We start from the raw sequence: 19449 nt of genomic DNA, 5'->3' as shown, positions 1-19449 counted from the left end.
ATGTCCTACCCTTGTTTCATAAACCAGGGTGTCTGTTATTACATTAACATTGTAATCCCATTTGGGTAATTATGCTTTACAACCCACCAACTTTGTAAAAAAAAGTATTCTTGTGTTGACAGAGTGCAGTATAAATCTATGTATCTTAGATTTTTTTAAAATCTCTCTTTATCTGGTTCTGTGTAAAAAGTTTCTTTGTATTGCCCTGGTCCTATTTAACCCTTCCAATCCTTTTTGCACATTTTTTTTCTCCTTTACAATACTACCTTCCTTTGCCAGGTTAGTTTCAACCACCCTCCAAAGCACCACCTGATCTTCCTGCAGGGACATTAACCCTAGATCTGTTGAGGTGCAATCTAATCCTCAACAGGCCCCGTCTCCCTCAGGACTTGTCCAAATGCTCCAGGAAACTGAAGCCTTCACTCCTGCACCATCTCTCCAGCTACACATTTACCTGTGCTAGTCTCCTATTTCAATAATCACTGGTGTGTGGCACAAGGAACAAGGAGATTGCAACTTTGGAAATCCTGTTTAATCTCTTTCCTAACTTCATGAAACCTGCCTGCAGGACCCTACCCATTTTTCTACCTGTGCCATTGGTACCAATATAGACCATGTTTACCTTCCCCTTCCAGGATTATTTGTGGCCATTGAGTGATATCTTTAACCCAGACACCAGGAAGGCAGTAAAACATCTTGCAATCACTCTGCAACCATAAAAACACCTGTCTGCTCCACAACTGTAGAACCTCCTACAAATATTGCTCTCTGGTTAGTTGACACCCAGAACACTATGGCCTTAGTTTCAGTTAAACTCCCCAGCGGAAACCTCTCCCCATTGGTACTTAGAACCAAACTGAACTGCCCTTGGGGGTCTTATGAACTACCTGCCTGCTCATTTGTCTGTTTGGTGGTCACCTGGTCCTCCTCTGTCTGCATTCTCATGAGCTGTGAGGTAATCAGGTACCTTATGGGTGGACAGTATTGACATCCATTGTTGACAGAAGAAGCTACAGATGCTGGAATCTGGAATAAAAAAGAAACTGCTGGAGAAACTCAGCGGGTCAAGTTCAGAATATCCTCATGCAGGGCCTCAACCATCCCTTTGCCTCCACAGATGCTCCACAGATGCATTCAACGTTGTTCAACCTCTATCCTTAGAGCTCGATATCCTTAATTTCCTGCATCTGTGGTTGCTCAGGACACAGAAGCATCCTGGAATTCCTACATGGCATAAAATGTGTAATCTATGGGTCTGAGGTCACCTCTATTAATTAGATTAATTACCAACAGATAAAGAATATACTTAAATGCCATCACTATTAAATTAATTTCTATTTTACATATCTTGAATGTTTTTTTATTTCCTGGTTCTTTATTTAAACCAAGCACTTCAATAAGTTTACTGGAACTCTGTTTTCTGTGCTCTTTTTAAACTCACTCATTATTGCTTTCTCCTGACAAAGGCCCTTGGGGTCAACTGAGCAGATATCAGTATGATAAACACCTGAACAATGAACAGTGCTTAACGTTTCCAATAATGGGTGCGTTTTTTGCTCACTAAGTACCTGGGCCACTGAAACCTGTTCAGGTTTAAAATATGCCTGTCCTCTCAAACCCCAGACATTTGGTTCTCTTGCCAAGCCACATTGAGTTGTCAGTGAGATTGCAGCAAAGCACACATTCCCCCATTGAGTGCTATCAGAAAGAATTTTCAGGTTAAATCACCACCCTGATTTCTTTCAAACCGTTACAATGTTCTGTGTGTGAAAGCTTCTCATTTCATAAGGCATCAGCACACCTATAGGAAGATGAGCCCTGCAAACTCATAATGGTGAAAGTAAATAGAAAAGTTCTCAAATTCTGAAAATGAAACAAGGGAAAAACATTTTGTGTCTGCTTTCATTATCCTTCCTGCTAATGTCCTGATCAATTTAAAATGGAAATCTAGATTTGAGTTTTGGACTGGTGATCAAGGCAAATCAGAAAATTCTGGGCACCCTGAGCTCAAGGAATTACTCAAGTTGACAGGACGATTTCCAAATAAATGCCCACGTTCAAAACATTGTTCTTATGTCTCAGTTACAGTCTTGACACAGCCAGACATGTAACAGTGAAATTACATTCAGGAAAGACTGTTAGTAATTGACCTTATAATCCATTTAGATGTTTTATTACAGCCAGAAACAGCAAAACAGAAAATGTTGGAGACTCTCAGCCTGTCAGCCAGCCAAGCTGAGGATATTTCAGGTCTTGAACCCTTCTTTTGAACCTATTGTAGACAGATTTGGTTTTGTTATTTGTATTCTATAAATCTATTAACTGCAACCTAGTGGGACTGGGAAAGTTAGATTCTCACTTAGTTAAATAAATCTGGGTCAGTGGCCATGATATTACTGCTTTGCTTCCAAAAGCTATATAATTCAGTGAAGTTCTTTAGAGAAAGAGGCTTGGCAATTCTGCCAGTCTGCCTGTGTTTATCTCCAGACCGTAATGTCCATAGGTTCTTCTATATTGTCACTAACTGAGGCAAGTGGAAGGATTGAGCTTCTGACTAGACCTTCTTTATTGATGGCTAACAACACACAACTAAGAGCAGTGGCTGGCAAAACAATGTATCATAAGTCATATCACATAATACACGGGGACGGAACTGAAGAGCTTGAGTTATCAAAGAAAGTCTGGATAGGCCGGGACTTTTTTCCCTGGAGTGCTGGAGTCTGAGGGGTGACCTTATAGAGGTATATAAAATCATGAAGGGCATAGATAAGGTGAATGGTCATAGTCTTTCATCCCTAGGGTAGGAGATTCTAAAGCTAGAGAGTATAAATTTAAGGTGAGGGGGGAAAGATTTAAAAGGGATCTGAGGGGCAACTTTTTCACACAGAGGGTGGTGGGTATATGGAACGAGCTGCCAGAGGAAGCTGTAGAGGCAGGTACAATTACAATGTTTAAAAGACATTTAGTCAGGTACATGGATAGGAAAGGCTTAGAGGGATATGGGCCAAATGTGGGCAAATGGGACTAGCTCAGGTAGACATCTTGGTCAGTATAAACAAGTTGGGCTGAAGAGCCTGTTTCTGCACTGTATAACTCTATGACTACATATGGTTTTTAGAATTCATACACACTCATTATTTTCTGCACAGATGAGAGCCATTGCTTACTGCCTATTAAAGTAAGCAAGCCATTCTGTTCAAGGGATAGTTAGAGAAAAACAATAACTGCTGACCATTGGCTTGTGATCACTTGGTGTGCAAGTAGTCCTGTACTGCAGCTTCACTAGGCTGGCATCTCACCATGTTTAGATGTGCCCGTTGCTGCTCTGGAAAGCCCTTCAGCAGTCCTCATTGGTTTTAGGATGAGAGGGGAGAATAAAGAAGATTGAGAGGTGAAGAAAGGAGATTTGAGGGGCAAGTTTTTCCACACAAAAGGTGGTGGGCATATGGAACAAACTGCCAGAGGAAGTGGTAGAGGCAAAAACAATTAATGTTTAAAAGGTATTTGGATAGTACTTGGATTTTTAGAGTACTGCCTGCTTTTCTCCATGGATGCTGCCTGGCCTGCTGAGTTCCTCCAGCCTCATAGTGTTTTTCATCTAGATTCCAGCATCAGTTCTTTGTTTCTCTGGATAGTACTTGGATAGGAAAGGAGTAGAGGGTTACGGGCCTAATGCAGGCAAGTAGGATTAATGTAGATTGGCATCATAGGCGAAGGGCCTGTTCCTGTGCTGTACAGCTCTGTGACTCATTGAAGTAGGATTGATCCCCTTGATTGGTTGTAATGTTGGAACATGGAATATGCCATGTGAATACCTGAGGCTACAGATCGTGGTAGTGTACATTCCTGCTGCTGCTGCAAGTTAACATCCGCAGATGCTGGAAACCTGAAATAAAAACAGAAGATACTGGAAAGGCTCAGCAGGTCAGGCAGCATTTGTGGAAAGAGAAAAGAAGTGAACGTTTCAGGTCAGAGACAGAAGCGAAAAAGAGAGAAAAGAAATTAGTTTTAAGTTGCAGTGAAGGAGGGGAGAAATGCATGGGATAGAGGGAATATCTCTGACAGAGTGGGGATGTTGAATGGTTCCTTTATATGATGAGATGGACTCGACCTCACAATCTACCTTGTTTGACCTTGCACCTTATTTTCTACCTGCAATGCACTTCCCTTTAGCTGTGACACTTTACTCTGTACTGTTATTGTTTTTACCTGTACTACCTCAATGCATTCTGTACTAACTCAATGTATCTGCACTGTGTAATGAATTGATCTGTATGAACGGTATGCAAGACTAATAAACTAATACCAATACCAATGTTGCCATGGTGATCTGCTGGCATTTCCTATAGCTCTGACCTGCACTTTAAAGTTTTTCCTGCCCGTTCATTCTCGTTCCTCTCTCTCCCTCTCTCTCCCCCCACCTCTGCTGTCCTCTCTCTCTCTCTCACTCCCTCTCTCCGCAGTCTCTCTCTCTCTCTATTATTCCATCAACTAGATGGCTCCATAAACAGTTTATCACTATGACCAACTGTGGTCTTCCCCCATGAGAGGTATTCCCTTCGTTTCAGCCATTCCTGTCTGGAACTTAAAACTAACATGTTTTCTCTCTTTCTCAGTTCTTACAAAAGTCTTCAACTTGAAAAGTTTAGATTTTCTCTTTTCACAGATGCTGGTGATGTAACTGCTTCACTGCCACTATATCCCATTCTTTTAATATTTGGGAATTAGTTTAGGGATTATAAATACATGTACAATCTGAGATGAACAAATGCTCTATGAAATATAGTTCTTCATGCAGCTTCTGTCTGCTGCTGTCAGAATGACAGTAGCCGAACAGCTCCGAAGTCCAGAAAAAACGATGCAAAGCGAGAAAGCAGTCTTATGTGTTGCAATATTGCTCTCTGTTTTCCCCATTTGCCATTTCTAGAACTTTTGCACAGCACAGCAGAGGTGGACACCTGGTGTACTGAGCTTCCACCCTCCGTTTTCTGCAGACAGTCTCCCCTGGTATGTCTGTGGGAAAAGTACGTTTGCAATGTGTTCAAGGCAAGTTCAGTGGTGTGCATGGTATTACAGGGACTTTCCCTGTATTATGCCAAGGAATCATCACTCAGATACTGTGCCAATCAGACCAAGTGCAGTATCCAAAATTCCACAGGTTTCAGTGGAGATTCTGGGCCTATGGATTAGGTGGGACTTGGGAAGCTTAGTTATTTTCTAATGATATTTTTCTTTAATACTTGAAATATTTTAGTGTTTTTAATTAGCCTCTGTAGCGTGCTACTTGTGGCCTTGTTGCTGTCCAAACCTTGTCTTTGGACCTTTGGGTGTGGAGGCCCAGCGAGATAGGCCCTCTACTTCTGGTCCGGGTAAATGTGGATGTGTGGGGACCAAGGGCATCAATTCCCGGCAACAGACTCAATCCAGCCCAATGCTGCGCGATGCACTGAGATCCATAGTTCACAACAGAACCCACACCCTGACTAGTGTGATTATATATTTTCCACAATGGCAAGTCCTCAGACTTTAAACGATCATCAATTTGTTGATAAATGATCATATTTTCATGGAAGTCAATTCAATCTGTACAAAGTTATCCTTTTGAGGAATTATGGTTAATTTGTGTGTGCACCCTCTGAGCCTTAAGTATCATGAGGGCAAAAGAAAGAAAGAAAATTTGAGTCGGAAAGGCCTGTAAAGAAGTCTACACAATTGTCTTTCTGCTAACTTGAACAGAAAGGAAAAGTGAGCATGCTTCGCAATGGATACGTGTTTTGACTCACTCAATTTTTCCCTCTCCTCCACTAGGGGCTTTGAATTCAGGTCTCAAAGTTAAAGGAAAATATGTTAAGCATTCACACCAACCAATTCCTCCAAAGTTTTTGTTTTATATATGTGACTTAACCAAGGACTTGAGTTAGACACTGATCTTTTCTAGTATTCTGCACTTTTGGAGTTAGCCTAGCTCCCTGGCATGTTTTACTACATCAAAGCTGCCATACCTGTGGTACTATTTTAAAACTCATACAGGAATACACACCTTAAATGGATTGCATTTATTTTGCAATTCAGCAACGAATAAAGAGCCATGGAAAGATTTATAAAAGGAGTTAGAAAAATCCAGGATTTTGTCATGTTGCTGTTGTAGTGTCTTCAAGAGGAATAGAGCCATTTGCTTGTATCAGAGTTTTGACTTCAGGATACATGTGGCCTGAGAGGACTGAATAAAGGGACAAACAGGAAGTAAAAATGCAAACGTACAAACTCCAAAGTTCAGGTAAAGTATTAAGTCATTTCTTTATTGCAGCATATAATACAGCTGGTACAAAATATGAAAAAAATAACATTTTGCATTAACATTTGCACACAAACAATAAAGCTAAGAAATTCTAATGCTAAGAATTACAAAGCACATGTATACAGCATTTACCATATAACCATGTACTATATTGTTTGACAAAAAAGAACATGTTTAGTAATTTTGGCCACAAAACAGTTTGTATACAATCTATGATGTTGTGCTGTAAAATTAAATAGAATGTGCAGCCTCTAAAAATTCATTGACAATAGGAAAAGCAGAGTGCTATGAATGTGCTTGTATGAATTCACCATTTTATGGACAACGTCAATTCACTGGAGCATTTTTATAATGCTCATTTGTTTCTCAATTCTTTTTCATAACTTTGTTTAAAACCTCTGATTAAACTTGAGACTGCTATTTTGTATATAGTTTCCACTAACAAGATATAAAAATGTAGGAAAATATTTGCAAGGATCATTTGGTCTAATAAGACTGCCCCTTCCTGTTAGCTGATGACCACTGCACTTCTCACTGCCACTTTCCTCAGAAAATATACATTTTCTTCTACTCATATATTTTGTCAATGACTTGTTGACTGTTCCAATGTTCTCCTGCACACCCTCCTTGTACCCATTCTAAACTTGAGATCATCCAAAATTCTGCTGCCTGTAACCAATTGCATCAGGTCAAGTTCAACAAATGACCCTGTGCTCCCTCCATAAACTCCTTAGCCTTCTTTAAGGTGCCCTGTAAACCTACCTCTATGGCCAGGTGATTGGTGACTTGTTTTTATCTCCTAATGTCTCACAGTATCAAATCCAGTGACTTGCAGTGTTTTACAACATTAGATGTGCAATAAGAATTTAAACTGTTGTTCATGTGAATTCTTGTCATTTTCTTGTCTACATACATAGGTTTTTTTAAAATTTTAGTTTTAGAATTTTTCAAAGCCTATCAATACTAAGGAAATTAGATTCCAAATATAAAATTAGCATAGCAGGACCAGGGCAATTTGCATGAGTAATATGGGTCTGCACCTTCTTAAGTTTAGAAGAACTACAGGTGGCTTCATTGTAATGTACGATCCCAAGGCAGCTAGGTAATGGAGATACTGTGAGAATGTTTCTCCTGATGGGCCAGTGTAGAATTAGGAAGCATAGTCTTGGGATTAGTTGGATGTCCACTTAACAGTGAAATGAGGAGGAATTTCTTCTCTCAGGGGTTTGTGAGTCTTTGAAATTCTCTTTGGCAGGGGGCTGTGGATACTGAGTCATTTAGTATATTCAATAGATTTTAGAACACCAGGGGAATTAAGGGTTATGTGGATGGGGCAGTAAACTAGATTTGTGAGTAATGATCTGATCATCCATGGTTTTGTTGATTGGCCGAGCAGGCTCAAGAGCTCACTTGGCTACAATTACACTGATTTCTTACACAATTACAACACAGTAGTGTTAAAATCTCAGTTACACCTCATTTAAGAGGATGCAACATTTTCAGTGGTTGTAACAGTGAGGATAATTTGTGGAAAGTTGAATTTCCCTTCAATTCAGTGTTTTCCTTTTAAATTCTAATTGCAAAGGCTATGGAAAAGGACAGTATCAGTGTCAGCAACATTGGGATTTCTCCATTCCACTACCTTTTGTTTGACTATAGAAGTTGCCTTGAGTTCCACTGTGTATCAATGACAAATGCTAAAAGTTTCATCAGAATTGAAATGGTCATTGAGTTTTTTAGGTCCACATCACATATTAATAAAAAAGTTATTTAAATCTATTCTCCCCTTTCTAAATTTATACATCTGTATGTTAAAGTAAATAGCAGCTTTTAGTACCTTACCACTGCTTTAAGTGCTTTTTGTTTACTTTAGTTTGAACATTTTTATTGTTGCAATTTAATAATTTTGTTTTTATTTCAAATTTCTTTTCTGTTTTTAATCTTTATTCCAGTTTCCTCCCTGCTAGATCTTTTATGCTTTGAACTTTCCCCTTGTCCCTTACACTGCACTTGACAACACACTGCTCCCATTCACACTGCATCATGACTGCAAAACATTTCCCAAAAGCCACTATCTCCAATCAATAGAATTCTGCTGAAATAACTTTGCCTCAGACTACCATTTAACCCTTCAGCATGGATTGTATGGAAGGAGAGAAGCAATCAAGGAATCAAATTTCTTTACATGATTTACAATATGTTTCTCCCTAGTACCTTTCCCCTTGAGTTCACCCCAAAGGATCAATTCATAGATGATTGTATCACTACTCCAGCTAGCATAGTCAACCACTGTACTAATGAGAAAGACTTACTAATTAACCATGGAATCACAGAATATTACAGCACAGATGTAGACCTTTAAACCCAACAGATCCATGTACATGTCTATCCCAAATGAGTCATCTAATATAATTCCATTCTCTTGGTTGCTCCCCAAATCCTTAAATATTCCTCAGTTTCAAGTAATTGGGTATTTTAATAGCTTCAAAGGTTGTCCTCCAATAACATGACTGCGGCACAAAGTTCTACGTTCTTACCCATCCATTATCTGGAATAAGTTTTTGTACCATTCAAGAAATATATGGTACAACAACCAAATTGCTTGAGTTTATCAGCTCCATATGAAGGAATCACTATATGCTAAAATAGTTTTCTGACAACCCATAGTTGTTTCTCTTACGATAATTGTTTTTCATGATATATTTCAACAACTTAGACTTAAAAGTAAGCAGCAAAATTAGTAAGTTGCCAGATGATACCAACATAAGTGGTGTGACAACTAGTAAGACACAAGAGACTGAGGATGCTGGAAATCTAGAGCAACACACAAAGGAGCAGGAGGAACTCAGCGGGTCAGGCAGCATCTATGGGGGGAAATGGGGAGTCAACATATCAGGTTGGGACCCTTCATCAGGACTGGAAAGAAAGAAGGGAGACAGCCAGTATAAAAAGGCGGGGGAAGGGACGGAGCAAGAGCTGGCGAGTGATAGGTGGATCCAGGTGCGGGGGTGGGGGTGATAGGCAGGTGGGGGAGGGGGAGAGTGGGAATGAAGTGAGAAGTGGGATAACTAGTGAGGAAAGCAATAGGAAGGTATCGATGAGGTGGTCAGATGTGAGGCAATCATCAAAAAGAATTCAGTCTGTAGAAGTGTAAGGTAATGTATTGGGGAGAACAAACATAACAAGAGGCACACAATCAATGGCAGAAGACTGAGACAAGTAACGGACAGAGCTTGGAGTGCACTTTCACCAATTCCTGAAGGTCGCTGGGCAGATACACCTTAATGAAAACAGACAGGTCATTCTACTCTACTGGCCAAGCACAGAATTTAAGGACAGAAAAGTCATACTGAAAATGTATAAAACTCTAACCAGGGCACAGCTAGAGCACTGCATCTGTTTTTGGTCACTATTTTATGGTAAGGAAGAGATTGTAATACAGTGGGTTCAGAGGAGATTCATGACCATGTTGCAAGGGCTGGAGAAGTCTGCTTGAGTAATTCAAGTAATTAAATAAATGTAGAATAAAAAGTTAGTCTCACTAACTGTAGCCATGAAGTTACTAGATTGATGTTGAAAACCCAAATGGTTCATTAATGTCCTTAGGGGTCATTACATGTGGTTCAAGAAGGCAGCTCACCACCACCTTCTCAAGGGCAACTGGAGATGGGCAATTAAATGCTGGCTCGACCTGCAAAGCCCACATCCCTTGAATGAATTTAAAAAAAAGCATAGTTTGGGTAGACTGCTGTTATTCACTTTACAACTTAGGAGAATGAAGGGAGATTTAGTGGGTCTATAAAATTATGAGAAAACCAGGTAGGAATAGCCTGGGTACTCTCCACATTTAGATGTTACTCTGTTGTGTAATAAAGTGTACAGTTGGCTCTACACCTTTTCACCACCTGGTAACCTTGGGTAAAATAGCTCCGTGTAGCTCAGTTGATAAATGCATTGCCTGATATGGTGTTAACATGTGCAGATCAGGAGCCTGCCAGGTTTGAAGAATAGTCATGGTACCACAATTAGCTTGAATTGGAACAGGATAATTCCAGTTCAGGAACAGGAGAATGCTATGGACTTTGCCCTTTGCATGCCACCTTTCCCAATAGCACATGTGGCCTTCCTATTGTGATCAGTGGACTGGAAGAACAGTGACATAACCATGTTCATGGTCAGTTGCAAAAAGAAAAGGATCACAACATTAAGTGTGTGGAACTAACTGCTGACTATAGTGAGTAATGTTGTGCTGGCCTTTTAGGCTTTGCATATCAATGCATTGTTGAACAAAATGGAGCACAATTTTGTTTTATCTGTCTAATTAATGTTTGTAATCCACAGAGCCAATTCCAACCACAGTGATGAATTTTACTCATAATTGTTCAAATTTCAATCTGGTCTCTTAAAAACAAAGTAAGCATGAATAATTCTTTCAAAACTGACTGACCCTCTTTCCGTGTCAGCCCTTTTAAATACACACAGTTCTAGTTCAGATTGTATCCTCTTGTCTGGTACTATATTATGCATGTATCAAGTCTCTGTTCACAAACTGTATGTACTGGCTGAAAAGAACATTTTGCTGTTGGCATAGCATAATTCCAGCACTTGGCAGCACAAATACAATGAGCAAGCACAGCACTACACACAACTCTACCATTTCCTGGAATAGGTCTCTAGGTTACAACTCACAAGTCATTGAATAAAACTTAGTCACCTTCACAATTTACCATGACTTTTAAAAACTGTGCATGTGCATGCAATAGTTGTTAATGTGATATCACAAAGAATAGTTGGATCGTAAATTGAAAAAAAGGAACAATTCACTCCCATCTAGTATAAACGTCAAAGGTTCTACATACACAACACACATTAAGTAAAAAATAGTCTACTTTTATCTAATAGCATACAATTCAAATGTGACTCAATATTACACAATACATCAAATGGAAGGGAGAAATTCACTCGTGGTTAATGCCGCACGGTTTGTAAGTTTCTCAATGTGAGAACCTGTTCACATTCACCATTTAAGGAGGAATGTCCTCAGTCATGGGACGCTCTACAAGTCATCTGCATCTCACTGCCATTTCTTCAATATGTCTGCTGCAACATGGCTGAGCTGAAATGCTAACTTAGCATAGGAGCTCACACTCGATAGCAGGACAAACTGTTACTGTTGAAGTGGTATTTATATAACATCAGGGAAATGCACATTTTAACACCTACATGCAAACTCACATCTGTACAAAAGCCATTCAGTTCTTCCAAAATATTAAATTTATATACATGGCACATCCACAATGTTAATGTGTAGACAATGCCAATGTGTGTGACATATCAACGTATTACACTGAGTATGAAATTGCTAAATTTGGAAATTATCACATTAAGAATGCTCTCCCTCGATTGCTAATATTCAAGATTATTTTAGTCAGTTTCACTTTCAAAAGCAAAGACTTCTTTGCAGTCTCTGTGTCAACATGGTATGATTTGGTGGTGAAAAACAGTGGCACAATTATGTATGATGATTTTTGAGGGACACTGAGCAATGTCATTATCTGGAGCTGGAGAAAGGGTGCTAACTAATAAATGGTAGGTGGCTCTCCTCTTTACTGGCTGTGTCAATGGATGAAATGACAAATGTCACTTGCTCAGTGCACACAACGTTGGTGCTACGTACATCATAACTTGTTAGACAGCAAGATAATAGATCTCATTCAACAGATGTTACACTAATTCTTGAGAAGAAGTGCAATTAGGGAAATAGTCATCAGAAATAGTGATTGTTTGTCCAGACTTGATATACATCTCCCACAGTTCATGATGGGATAATTGAAATGTGGTGATAAAGCTCCCACAAATTATGTTGTCAGATGTGACTATTACAGTGATTGCTCTTGTTGAGAGGTGTGATGGTAATGCTCATTCAATGTTGTAATGATTGACTTTGTTACAAACCACTCATCTGGGGAAGTAAGATGGTATCAGTCCCTTGAGTGATGCTGTCAGGGTTGATTGCTATACATTGCTCGTTTGTGTGCTGCTTGTGAGGCTCTTTGTTGGCCCAAGAAAATCTTGGCTCTGCAAACACTGCTTTAGTTTTTCCTGAAAGGATGCAGTTGTAATTGTGTAGAGGATTGGATTCAGGGCACTGTTTATTGGCAGGATGAAGATCACAACCCAGGAAGTTACATTACCTGTTTAAAAAATAAGTATAAATCAAGAATAAGTGTACATTTCCTATAAAGAATAAACAAATAGAGCATAATAGATTCCTGAAAATAGAATGACTCAAAGGATTTCCAATAAAATGGATTAAGAGTTGATTTGCAGCCCGGAATCTAATCAGAACATATCAGTAATTGGCACACCAGATCTGCAATAGTTTAAAACCATTATTCAGACCATCTGTACTGACTTTAACTCCTTCCACAGTATTACCTTTTAATGAATCTTCTTGATTATTTAATGCAGTGATTTTATTCACTTTTTGGGCTGGCATCAATTATCAGTTGTAGATCGTGACAACTATCATTTCCACTTTGTGGGTGAATGACAAAGTTATTTCAAAATTGTATAAAATTCTTTGTCTAATTTTGCATATTTGTTCTGGTTGATTCATCTGCTTTCTGATTATACTGTTTGTGGCTTGTCAACCAGAAAAAAATTGCTGTCTAATTTTATTCAAACAAAACAGAGCATATAGGTGACTATTAATATTACTGGACAAATGTTTAGTGGCCCTAATCTTCTGTTTTTTCCCACTTTACTCCCAAGGAGACAGACTAGAGTCCTCCCATCTGTTCCAGCTAAGTGCCAATCTCAGAACTCCTGTGCTATGCTGTATCTCTCCAATCACTTGTGAACCACCTCTCAGTGGATGACTGACCCTGCTGTGTGAACAGTTGACTGGTGAGTTTGAGTGGTTCACTGGTCAGTGAAAGCTCCTCTAATCATGATTATATGATAATTATTATCTGTAGAGCTTATTTTGCTTAAGTTGTTAGGGAAAGATATCAGATTTATTACTCTGCATTATTACATAAAGTTATCTGTTCTGCTTGAATCAAGTGAATCAAATAATAATGATAGCTCTGCATGTTTATCCACTGTGAGGCAAGACAGTATACCAATGAATTTTCATTCTCATTCAGAAAGAAGACATGAGTATGCTTAGATTGTATTATAACATAGTTATATATTAGGTAGATTTGCCATGTCTCCAATAATAAGGAAAAATAAAGGCCACTTGTGGCTATAACTTGTACAACCGTACCTGAGGTCACATCCAAATGAAGACAAAAACAGATGCATAAAAGTTAAATAGAGTATCAGGCTTGGGTCTGGTTACAACTTGTATTTAAGTAAGCGTTTCTATTTAAAACAGAATTGATGCTGATCCACCCAAGGAAATAGTAGAACAGGTGACCAAAAGTTTAGTCAAAGGGACAGAGAAGGAAAGACAATCTTCAAACCCATAGGCAAGAGCACTATATCTGAACTCCAGTTATTGGCAATTGTAGCAACATAATCCAATTGCTGGTAGCAGCATAAACTTACCCAATTTTGATTTCTTACCTGGTATTTCTACTCTGAGCAGAGATAGTAATTTCAATAGAAATATGGGGATCCAGCATAGGAAATCAGTGAAAACAATGAAGAAAAAGCGTTTTGCAATCGCCACCTCTCTGGAAAAAAGGCTTCTCTCCGCTGACTGTGCTCCCGTTTTATGGATTGAATAAAACATGCTGGTGTAGGAGAAGACTATGATGATGAAAGCAAGTAAGTTCAAACCTACAAGAGAAAAAGGCATACGAGAGATGAGCCTTACACTTAACATCTGCAAGACCAAGGTCCTCTGCCAACCTTTCCTTCTACAATAATGTTTCATGGCAAGACCCCAGGAAATATGGACCACTTATTTCTTGGGAGCCACCTCTTCAGAATCACATTGTCCTCATTACAACATGCCCTTCCACCTGGTTTCATATCATTGCCAAATTTGGAAACCTAAAATTTCATTCCCTCCTCCAGGTCATTAATGTACAAAGTAAACAATTGAATGCCTAGAACTGATCCGTGGGTACTCCACTGGTTACATCCTTCCAGCCTGAAAAGGACCTATTTATTCCAACTCTCTCTTTTCTATGTGACATCCTGTTTTCAATCCATGCTAACACATCTCCTTCAAAACCTTGGGCTCTTAATTTATGCACCAGTGTCAAATGCCTTTTGGACATCTAAATACACTACATCTACAGGTGAAGGGAACTCTCCCTGTCAGATCCTCAAAGACTTTGAGCAAATTTGTCAAAGATGATTTATCTTTCATGAAACTATGTTGACTAGGTTGGATTATATTCCACTTTTGTAACTGATTAGTTATTTCCTCTTTGATTATTGGCTCAGTGGAAGGAAAGCACCATCTTACAAACTATCCACCCATCCTATCAGCCTTGCATCAATGCAAGAGTCTGTGGCCCCTACATTAGCCTTATTAACCACTTAAGAACCCAGAAAACCTCAGCAGAAGCCGGCGCTCATTCTTCAGCTTGTACAAATAGCATGATCACTTGGGTCATTCACTGGAAGGCATTAGCACTGTTAAAATTCCAAACAAGAGTTCGAACAATGGAAGAGAAAAAAATTCTGAAAAACCTAGTACTAGTAATAACAAAAATAACTTGTAATGACAATCTGCTGCAAACCTCAGTACAACTCGTGCAAAATTTGTGCAATTTAGCAAAATTTATATGTTATGAATTAATTCTGTTGAATTTTATACATTTTTTTCCTTTAAAACCGGTGTGGAAGCAAGTCATCCTCAATAGAACATAGAACATTACAGCACAGTACAGGCCCTTCGGCCCACAACATTGTGCTGACATTTTATCCTGCTCTAAGATCTAACTAACCCTTCCCTCCTACATAGCCCTCCATTTCTCTATCATTCATGTGGCTATCTAAGAGTCTCTTAAATGCCCCTAATGTATCTGCCCCCACAACCTCTGCCCACAGTGAGTTCCACACACCCACCACTCTCTGTGTAAAAAAACTTACCTCTGACATCCCCCCCCCCATACCTTTCTCCAATCACCTTATAATTATGCCACCTCGTGTTAGCCATTATCACCCTGGGAAAAAGTCTCTGACTGTCCATTCGATCTATGCCTCTCATCATCTTGTACACCTCTATCAAGTCACCCCCCATCCTCCTTCTCTCCAAAGAGAAAAGCCCGAGCTTGCTCGACCTATCCTCAATCCTGAGAGAATGTCTAAGAAGAAAAAGAGTAGAAAGCAACAATTATGAGCTCTGCATAGACGTCTTGATAGAAACTGCCATGGTCCTATTGTAGCCCATCAATTTCTGTTCTAGACAGCATAACCCTACTTTTCATTTACTGTTTCTCAATTTCATACTTTTTCTTGAGAGATTGGAGTCAGCAATAACGCTATACACAGCTAATGTTTAGCACACCAGAAGAAGTTGAATGCAGTATTTGTTTTGAATAATACGTGTTTTCTCACTGAAGGGAAAGTATCCCCTTCCTACAAATCCACATAAAAACTGAAAACAAAATTCCATTACCCAGAAATATTCCTGTAGAATATCCTCTTGCTCCAAGACTCTCAAATTGATCAGAATAAAGAGGGAAGCACACTCCATTCTTTCCATAGTAATTGCCAAATAAGGATGTGTTCCACAATGGAATTACTGCCATAATGAATCCCGTAACCCAGATGAATATCAATGTGGATAAAGTCTGCCGCTTGCCTGGTCTATAATGATTGAATGGGAAGACTATGCACATATATTTCTCTAGAGTCATGTATGTCAGTAGCATGACAGAGACTTCGGTGGAAAGCAAGGCCAGTGCGCCGATGAGCTGACATTTTGTGCTCTCCATCCATTGTTGGGCATGTCTGTTATATTCCCCACGGTACTTAACATCAAAGGCACCAATGAGGAAGAGATAGACTCCCATCAGACAATCAGCACCTGGGAAAGAAACATAAAAATAAATTAAGAAAGCTGCTCGTGCATATCGGGAGAATATTTCATGATCTTAAAACGTCTGAAGGGTTTTGCAATGACGATGATTGCTTGGAAATTGGATAGCAGGCTACATTTTCGTCCTTCATACGACTCAGATTCAATAAGATCGGAGAGTTGTACGTTGAACCCTTCTAGATCCTCTGTGCATCTGATGTGCCAATGCATGGAAGAAATTGGACACAAATGGTAAGGTCCAGCAGATGTAATCCATGGACCCAATCGAAACCCAAACCCAAACCCACCCCCTGTCATACCCTCTCACCCATTGACACTGACCAGACTCGAACACACCACTGATCTCTCACGCAACCTGTTGACCCAACGTAACCCTTCACCCACAGATCCACTGAATCAACATAAGATGATGCCTGTCACTCACTCATATGCCAACCCCACCAAGTCTTCTCCATCCACTGTCCTAACCACCCCCCTCCCCAAACAGCTGACCTTCACCTTCTTCCCAACTCTCAAATCCTTTGTCACCTATCAATCCCAACCCCAAACTACCAATCCCTCCCATCACCTTTGATCCCACTGTTTCCTCGCTGTAAATAAGATAAGATCTTTATTAGTCACATGTACATCGAGACACACAATGAAATGCATTTTTTGCGTGGTGTTCTGGGGGACAGCCCGCAAGTGTCGCCACGCTTCCGGCGCCAACATAGCATGCCCACAACTTCCTAACCCGTACGTCTTTGGAATGGGGGAGGAAACCAGAGCACCCGGAGGAAATCCACGCAGACACGGGGAGAACGTACAAACCCCTTACAGACAGTGTCAGAAATTGAACTCGGGTCGCTGGCGCTGTAAAGTGTTACGCTAACCGCTACACTACCGTGTCAATCCCAGCTATAACTCACCTGTCACCCCCTCACCCCAACTCTCTGGCACTGGTCAGCCTAACTTCTTTTCTGATCTCAGCTCTGCACCCTTAACAACCAATTGACCCTGACTCCTCTCCCAATGCTCCCAGGTTACCAACTCCCCCCCCAATTATCAATTCTACCCCCTCAACTCCCAGCTACCTCTCCTCCCTACCAATTCTAACTTCAATTATAGACTCCTGACCACCCAACACAACCAAAAGCAGATGATTTGCTTAAAGACCAGAGGCTATAAATTGAAAGGCAATAAAGTGCTGTCATTGTTGAGTTGTAGATTACATACAGTTAATAAAGCTCAGTGAGCTGTCACAATGAAATAATTAATCAGATCATCTGATTTTTGTTGAGAGATGAGCATTACCTAAGGCACTTAGGCCTCTCCCACTATTCTTTGCATAAAGTTGTGGGATTGTTCACATCCACCAGAGAGAGTACACAGGGTTTTGGTTTAACATCTCATCTGAATTCTGATGACCTCAAAATTTAGCACTCACTTTGTACTCCATTGAGATCTAAATTCAGATTACATTAAATCTTTCCAGTGGGGCTTGAACCAACACTTTCTGACTCAGAGATCAGTGTGCTACAAGTGGTGCCTATCCTGTAACTCCTTCACAGACACAAGAGGTTCTGCAGATGCTGGAATCTGGAGCAAATGCCAGCATCTCCCGGTGGCCAGCCACTTCAATTCCACATCCCACTCCCATACTGACATGTCTATCCACAGCCTCCTCTACTGCCATGTTGCGGCCAGATGGAGACATCCAATGGAGACGACACTGCTTTCACGGGTGACATCTTGTTCAATCAAATTACTTGTCAGCTTGTACGTGAGAAATGATCATTTGGTTTAAAATACGTAGGCTGTGGAACATGCATAAAAAGAGGGAAAATATTTTTTGTGTCTTGACAAAAGTATGCTGAAGTGTCAAGGCTGTTTTTGCTTTTGCTTTCATTCAAGAGTTTTGATGAGTACCAAGCCCCAACGATCAAATTCTCCATGCTTATGTCAGGGGAGCACTGAGTTTCTGGAATTACCTTTCCAATTTTGTATCAATCCAAAAAGAAACCCTTTGGAAAAACAGATTGAAAGCCATGTATACCTCGGGCTGGAAATCCTTTAGTGCAATGTTTTTAGTGTGGCGTATGAGTGAATTTTATCTAAACTTGATTGCTAAATACGCTTGTGGTGTACATCTGGGAAGTTGATCCTGGACCACCATGTATGTAACATGTACATACATGGAGGCTGACAGGTTTATGCAGTGTATCAAATGGCACGCAACAAATATTTGGACATCTCGCACAAAATTCTTCTATGCATACAAGGCCTGTGAGCCACTCACACAGAAGCATGTCCTAACTAGAGTATAGAGACATATTTCAGCCTTGGCTATGTTAGCTTAACACTGGCAGGTCTGCTGCTGTTGAGTCGAAGGTTTCCAATGGCTTCCATTGAGGGTAGGCCCTCCTTTAAGTAGTTTTCTTAAGATTTTGCTCCCATCGCCATTTCATTATATCAATGGCTCCGAGGCAATTGTGTCTAGTCAATCTTTGTCAAACCTTAATTAACATTCTGAATGCCACCTCCTCCCCCCAAACACATGATTACCCCAAGAAACACCATACTACTATTTCTAAGACTCCTGACAGTACTAATTCCTTAACTGAAACTACTAACTTCACTGACACCTCCCCCCAATCCCACATGCTACCACCAATCCTCCAACTCCATGTGTGGTTCAATCAGGACTCCTCCCGATCCTCTCACTATACTTCCTCCTCATTCTGCAGTTTATTTGACTTCTTGCACCTACTGTGGTGCAGGTGGTGGGAGATTGTTTGCACAGTGTGTAAGCTTGTTCCATCACAAGATCACAAGACAAGGGAGCAGAAGCAGGCCATTCGGCCCATCGAGTCTGCTCCAAGGAAAGGGAAATAGAAATGAGAAATGGGGAATGGGGGAAGAAGAAGAATGAATGAATGAAATAAAATAAAATAAAAACAACTATTCTAAACCCAATTACCGGCCTTATCCCCATATCCCTTGATATCCTGACTATTTAGATATCTATCTATCTCCTCCTTGAACGCCCACACTGATCTGGCTTCCACTGCTGTACGTGGCAAGGAGTTCCACAAATTCACCACCCTCTGGCTAAAGAAATTTTTCCTCATCTCTGTTTTGAAACTATACCCTCTAATTCTAA

At 40.1% G+C, this 19449-nt stretch overlaps 1 protein-coding gene across 1 annotated transcript in view; it reads right to left on the bottom strand.

Annotated features, from left to right (window-relative positions):
- Positions 1 to 11043: 11043 nt before the first annotated feature.
- rxfp2l (relaxin family peptide receptor 2, like) overlaps positions 11044 to 19449 on the bottom strand; it is a 69013-nt gene continuing 60607 nt past the window's right edge. Inside the window, exons 16-18 of the mRNA XM_052021623.1 lie at positions 15885 to 16295; positions 13874 to 14089; positions 11044 to 12492 (exon numbers count right to left, since the gene is read on the bottom strand). Of these exons, the coding sequence (XP_051877583.1) occupies positions 12314 to 12492; positions 13874 to 14089; positions 15885 to 16295 (806 nt within the window). The 3' untranslated portion in view covers positions 11044 to 12313. The remainder of the gene's footprint in view (positions 12493 to 13873; positions 14090 to 15884; positions 16296 to 19449) is intronic.

The sequence above is a fragment of the Pristis pectinata genome, chromosome 8 (genome assembly GCF_009764475.1).
Source record: "Pristis pectinata isolate sPriPec2 chromosome 8, sPriPec2.1.pri, whole genome shotgun sequence".
Lineage (NCBI taxonomy): Eukaryota > Metazoa > Chordata > Chondrichthyes > Rhinopristiformes > Pristidae > Pristis > Pristis pectinata.
Note: the sequence above shows the minus strand (reverse complement) of the source record. Positions and strands in the feature narration are given on the sequence as shown.